The sequence below is a fragment of the Astatotilapia calliptera genome, chromosome 16 (genome assembly GCF_900246225.1).
Source record: "Astatotilapia calliptera chromosome 16, fAstCal1.2, whole genome shotgun sequence".
Taxonomy (NCBI): Eukaryota; Metazoa; Chordata; class Actinopteri; order Cichliformes; family Cichlidae; genus Astatotilapia; species Astatotilapia calliptera.
This window is the reverse complement of record NC_039317.1, coordinates 14,883,918-14,890,366: the sequence shown is the minus strand read 5'-3', so window position 1 is coordinate 14,890,366 and position 6,449 is coordinate 14,883,918. Positions and strand designations below refer to the sequence as shown.

Genomic DNA, 6,449 nt, shown 5'->3' with positions numbered 1-6,449 from the left:
ATGTTGTTTAATTTGTTCGAATCACATCTAGCCAATAAAATGTGTGCTTTAGTTTCTGTGTGAACGGGGTGGTGGAGTCCTCATGGCCAGCGAGCTCCACTAAATGAAATATGAGATGTGACAATATAGTTTATATCGATATAGTCTACATTATCATTATACTCGTGGAGCCGCAAGTTTGCCTCTCTTTCGTCCACTTTTGTCTCTACGCTGTGTTACTCCGCCTCTCTCCTTCACTGAACACAACTCCCCCTCCCCCATCGCTTCACCTGCAGGCAACGACAAGATGGACACGGCAGCTATCAAAGAGGAGCTGGTCGGTAAAAAGAAAACATTTGAAGATGACTATTTTAGTGCTGTCAGCGTAAAGTTAATGCCATAACTGCATTAACGGGGCAAATCTCCGTTAACTAGTTACCGCGGATCACCCCGTGCGTGGGGCTGGGTGGCGTTAGTGAGCTAACCGGGCTAACGCGTTGACGCACGGCCTAAAATCCTTTCATCTCAAAAATCGACAGTCTGCCTTATGTATGAATTCTGGTTGTGCTTACTGACCTCGAACCAATTTTATGTGGTACACAGCTTAAAAAAATATGTCAAAAAATGTTTTGGTACGACTTTGGTAAGCTATGAAGCTGCACTGCTTGATGGATTGTTGGAGCATTACGGCTACCGAGGAGCCTCGCAGAGTGATACGTACTCTGCTTCAACGTAATATTACCATATTATGTGTGTAAGGACCATAAATGGCACCTGTAAGAGACACGGTTACAAAGAGAATTTCAAACTCCAGGCTGTCAGTTGCGCAGTAGAACTTGGAAACAGAGCAGCTGCAAAATCTGTCTTTGTTATTATGCTCAGCATCTTTTATTTTACATTTTGACTGCACAATTGTGAGCTTTTTGTTATGCACAAAACAACATTGTTTTGGTTTATTTATGGAGCACCATTAATAAATGCACTGATAATTTAAACAGATGCTTCAGGAGTTTTATCCCACTCATACTCTCAATCCAATGTTTGTCATTCTAAGTTGTAAAACCAATCACACAAAATTATCCTTGGCTTACATAATACATCCCAGTATACTGTTGGTGCATTCCATGTAGAATACAATTTGTTAATAATAAATTAAATAAATTAAACATTTGATGTAATGTATGTTTTGTAAATTATTTGTTTTACTGTGTTTCACATGGCATTTTACAAGGCAGAATCAGCTCACTTTAGTGAGCCAAAAAAATTCTTAAGTAATGTCAGGAAGCTGGTATTTTATTTTAAAACTAATTGCTGTTTTTATTTATTTAGAGAATTAAAAGCCAACTCCAGACCACTGCTTGTCCTGATTTATGAGGGACTGATGAGGAGTTGGTAAGGAGAGGAATCAGAACAGGAGTGCCTGCCCCCCGCCCCAAACACATTATCAGGTAATGTAACTTTGGTAATTTGAGATTAATTCAGGTTTCTTTTGAATTGTTGACACTGTCCTCTCCTCTCTTCTCATTATAGCTTTTGTATGCAGTGCCAGTTCTGCTCTTTTGTCTGTTCAAGCCAAGAAGTACTCTTAAGACATCACCAGCTACGACATAGAAGAGGATTTCATTTGCCCTGTGTTTACAGTGACTGCGTCTGTTCGTTCAGGACACGAGGGGCATTGAAGTCTCACCTCAGCAGATCACACAACAGGGCTAAGAAAAGGCAGGAGATCTCAACATTTTTTTGTGATTTTTGTGAATTTAAGGAAAACTGCTCACAGCATACATTTATTTCACATATTTTAAGGCACTTAAAAAAAATCAGACTGTATCCTGTCCTTTCCAAAAATGTGACTATGCTACCAACAATTTAACAACCTTTACGTCACACACAAGCAGAAAGCACAAAAACTCAAAAGATATAAAAAACTGTATTAGACTGATTTCTCATGCAAATGCATGTCCTAGTGAAAGTAGCTCCCCTGATAAATCCTTAAATACCTCTCAGGAGCCAGAGACATTACCAAGTGGTTCAGGTGTAGCATCAAGTGATAAAGAGGACAATGAGTTTGTAGATTACCAATGTCTTGAACATAAAATAGCTAGACTTTTTCTATGCATGCAAACATTGTTACATGTTTCTAAAAGTGCTTTGCAGAGAATTATTGAGGAAATTAGTGACATTTTAAAATTTTCTCAGGTTCATTCATTTCAAAGAATCAAACAGGTGCTTGCTTAACAGAACATTGAGGCAGATGATGATGTAATTAAAAATATAAATGATGCACTTTTCAAAACCAACCCATTAATTATCTCAACAGAACCAAAAGGTGAAGAAGAGGGATAAGAACATGGCACTCATCACCCAAAAGATGGACATCACATTCTCTCTCAGGAGGAAAGAAGTTGTGGAGATGCAGCCCTTGGTCAAGGAAATGCAGCTCAGATGGCCAGCTCTCTTCTTGAAAGAACAGGTAAGATAATCTCTTAAATATTTAAAGGAAAACTTCCGTTTTTTTCTTCTTCCCTTTTTCCCCAGTGTGGTCTTATTTCTAAAATTGAAAACGTTCATTTATTCACCCAGAAAAATTTCAAGGCATTTGGAGTTGTTAGAAAGAAATTTTAATCCCAATGTTACGAGTCAGTCGTTTTGCAAGAGAGAGCTGAGCCACGGTTATGGGGAAAGGATTCACTGAGACAACTAAGAAATGCCTGAATTAAGCCAAAAACCACTCTGGAGGGATTTTAATCTAAGGAAATAACATTAAAATGTGTTTAAAAGCTCCAAAAAGTTGATTTTACATGATATAGGACCTTTACAATTCCTTCTGAACAACTCCAAATGCCTCGAAACTTGTCTGGGTGAGTAAATGAACGTGAGCTCCATTTCTTGTGCCCTTGAGAAGCATCTGTTTGTATCACTCCAATATCTTGTAGAAAAGGTTGAAGGCTACCGTTGAGCTAACAATGCAGAACAATAAAATATAAAAAAATACTTGGCTCTAAAAATATGAACTCTATTGAAGTGAAATCTATTTACTTGTCAACTTGCTGTGTATAATAACGGATTGCTTTTATTTCGCTCTTCTCTGGGCACCCAAAGCGCTTTATAATTCCACTACTCACTCACTCACTCTCACATTCACACATCGGTGCAGGGAAACCACAGTTGTAGCCACAGCTGCCCTGGGGTAGACTGACAGAAGTGACGCTGCCATATCGCGCCACTGGCCCCTCTGGCCAACACCAGTAAGCGGTGGGGTAAAGGGTCTTGCCCAAGGACACAACGACCAGGACAGAGAGAGCTGGGGATAGAACCAGCATCCTTCCGGTTACAGATGAGCTTCCCAACCCCCTGAACCACGGTCGCCGCAATGACTTGTCTTCACTGGGCATCTAGAATCTTTTGGTGCTGACCCTTAGCGGTAGAGCTGGGCGATATATCGAGTTTTTAAAAAATATCGATATATTTTTATACGAGATATAAGATCTGACAATATCCTTTATATCGATATAGTCTATGTTACGTTATAATTATACTTGTGGAGCCGCAAGTTTGCCTCTCTTTCGTCCACTTCCGTCTCTACGCAACGTTACTCGGCCTCACCTCTCCTTCACTGAACACAACTCCTCGTCCCCCATCGCTTCACCTGCAGGAAGCGACAAGATGGACACGGCAAATCTCCGTTAACGAGTTACTGCGCATCGCCCCGTGCGTGGGGCTGGACGGCGTCAATGTGTTAGCTAGCTAACCACGCTAACGAGCTAACCACGCTAACGCCATGCAGCCCAGAGGTGCTGCACGGACTAAAATCCTTTCATTTTCTCAAAAGTTGACAGCGCACCTAATGTATGAATTCTGGTTGTGCTTGATGGCCGCGAACCGATTTTATGCGGAACACGGCGCTCAGCAATCTGTCAAAAATGTTTTAGTACGACTTTGGTAAGCTACGGAGCTGCACCGCTTGATGGATTGTCGGAGGATTACGGCTGAGCCTCGCGGAGTGATACGTACTGTGCTTCGACGTAATATTACCCTACTGTGTATAAGGACCATAAATGGCACCTGTTAAGAGACGTGGTTGCGAAGCGGATTTCAAACTCCAGGCTGTCAGTCACACAGTACAAGTTGGGAACAGAGCAGCTGTGAAATCTGTCTTTGTTATTGTGCTCAGCGTCTTTTAGTTTACATTTTGACTGCACAATTGTGAGCTTTTTGTTATGCACAAAAACAACATTGTTTTCTTTTATTTATGGAGCATTATTATTTAATAAATGCTCATAATTTATTTTTGAGTAAATTTTATGTACATCTGCTCTATGTTAATAAAAGTGCCTGTGTGACATCTGGGACACAGCTTTGACTAAGAACTCTCTTCTTGTTCTTACTTTATGGCTTTAAAAAAATATATCGAGATATATATCTTATATCGCCAGCCAGCTAAAAAATATCGAGATATGAATTTTGGGTCATATCGCCCAGCCCTACTTAGCGGGCAACAGCCATGAAACTCACAGAACAGGATTGAGAAAGTCACTTACGTGTTATGAAAGTATACAAATTTGACCACAGGATGTTATTCTTACTTCATTTCTACATAACTATAAAATTAATGGAATTTTTTCAATGAATTTAAAATACAATTTATTGATTTATTTCTTTTCTGCAATACATCCTGTAACAATTGAAACCATTATTTTGTCTTATCAACATTTGATTAGGTATTCTATAGACTTACTGTAAAATCTGCCGATCAGATTTTTCTTGTTTTTTGTTTTTTTTTAATACGTCAGTTATAATTTGTACCACCACTACCACTAAAAGAAAAAAAAAAATCCAATCAAGGCCTGACCAATAGATCAACCGAGACTAACTAAATGTTTTGAAATTAAGCTCTTTTAACCAAATTTGAAAACAATGTGATTTTTATATAATGTACCTTTAAAAGTTTTCTTCTATATATTTTTTTGTTGCTTTGTAGATTTGTGCGGAATTCTCACGCATTACCACCAAGGATCTCATGGGGACCTTCATGACTGCCCTCGACACTTACTCACTTCGGCTGATTAAGCTGTATCGAATTAGAAAAGCTGCTTTCCGCAATGACATGGATTCCCTGTTGCAGAAGTTTGATGAACAGGTAATATATAAAAATGTATTTGTGTCTGGTTTATGAGGAACCTGAAGTTCCCACTGTAACGAAAGATACTTTATTAAATATTTACTAAATTGATGTAAAAATTGTTAGTTTTCAAAAAGTGTGTCCTGAATGGGATTACAAGCTAACAAACAGCGCTGTTTGGCAGATTGCAGGTAATGACAGACAGTTCAACTCTCATCCCACTCATGGCACTTTTTGTTATAAATGTTGTAATAAGTGTGCTACATTTGTTGCACATCAAAATTACTTAAAAAATAAATAAATTAAAAAAACTGACAAAAACATGACCAATTATCTGTAATAACTCATTTCAACATCTTATTTCTTAAGGCTGTATTTTGAGCAACAACACTTAATGTGTTTTAAAAACAAAATGGTAGGTTTATAAATGAGACTGAGTCTTATTTGATTTCCTTGTTTTAGGTCTCAAACATAGTCCAGCATCGACGAACCATCAGTTTGGAAGGGTTACCGATATTTGTTCGCGACGACGAGACCAAACTCTTCTTAACATGTCTGGTGAGTATGCAAATCTACTCAATCTTCAGTTTTGGTTTTCAGAGACTTATATGTACTGTTGTTTTTTATTTTGCATAGGATACAGATCCAGTTGAGAGGGCAACCCGAGGTGTTACGGTGGGCATCCTCACTGTTCTGGAGGACTACGTGGGACCCAACTCGCAGTCCACAGTGGTCAACACTGCCATTGTTTTGGAAGAGGACATTATTCTTGATGATCTGCCAGACCTTCCCACTGCCTTTGCCTACTTGTTTGGCCTACTTTATGGGCTCAACATGGAGTTTCCCAAAGAACTCAAGTACACATTTGAAGCTGTGCAACACATTTTTATGGAGTTGACATCTACCTGTTCCCAGAGGATAAGAAGCTTCAAAACCAAGCTCTTAACCAAAGTCTAACCTATTTGACAACATGTTCAACTCAAATGCAACTTGTGTAAAACAGAATGGCAATTTGTTTTGATTTACTGTTTTTGGGTTTCGTGGCAAGTTGCTCTGAAAAAAGTTAATTTCTGTCTTTAAGAAAACGGTAAGGTGCAGAAAGTTCTGAATCAATGTCTTCTGTTCTAACTTTACTTAATGTAGCTTGCATGGCTGATTGCAGATTTCATGTATAACATGTTATTATAAAATGTTGAAAGGTTTTATTCTAACTTGAGCTGTTTTAAAAAATTTTATAATCTGGTTTTAGGTACATTTGTATTAGTTTTATAACAAATGTGGCGCGATACTGAACTTCACAGGAAATTGGAGTGTTGATACCATTACTATTAAAAGACAAGTGGTGGAAAAA

General features: G+C 38.5%; 1 protein-coding gene across 1 annotated transcript; it reads left to right on the top strand.

The window, feature by feature from the left end:
• Positions 1–286: 286 nt before the first annotated feature.
• Positions 287–6,449, top strand: LOC113008241 (uncharacterized). Its single transcript, XM_026145528.1, has 7 exons — positions 287–316; positions 1,309–1,427; positions 1,510–1,698; positions 2,297–2,449; positions 4,958–5,116; positions 5,561–5,656; positions 5,735–6,449. Exons 4-7 carry the CDS (start codon positions 2,327–2,329, stop codon positions 6,053–6,055), a joined length of 699 nt encoding a protein of 232 aa, XP_026001313.1. The 5' UTR covers positions 287–316; positions 1,309–1,427; positions 1,510–1,698; positions 2,297–2,326; the 3' UTR covers positions 6,056–6,449.

Bases quoted from the DNA above. Each gene is read 5' to 3' on its own strand.
- LOC113008241 (XM_026145528.1), top strand. From the start codon at position 2,327: ATGGCACTCATCACCCAAAAGATGGACATCACATTCTCTCTCAGGAGG. The intron at 2,450-4,957 runs GTAAGATAATCT...GTTGCTTTGTAG, and splicing joins CTCTCTTCTTGAAAGAACAG to ATTTGTGCGGAATTCTCACG. The intron at 5,117-5,560 runs GTAATATATAAA...TCCTTGTTTTAG, and splicing joins TGCAGAAGTTTGATGAACAG to GTCTCAAACATAGTCCAGCA.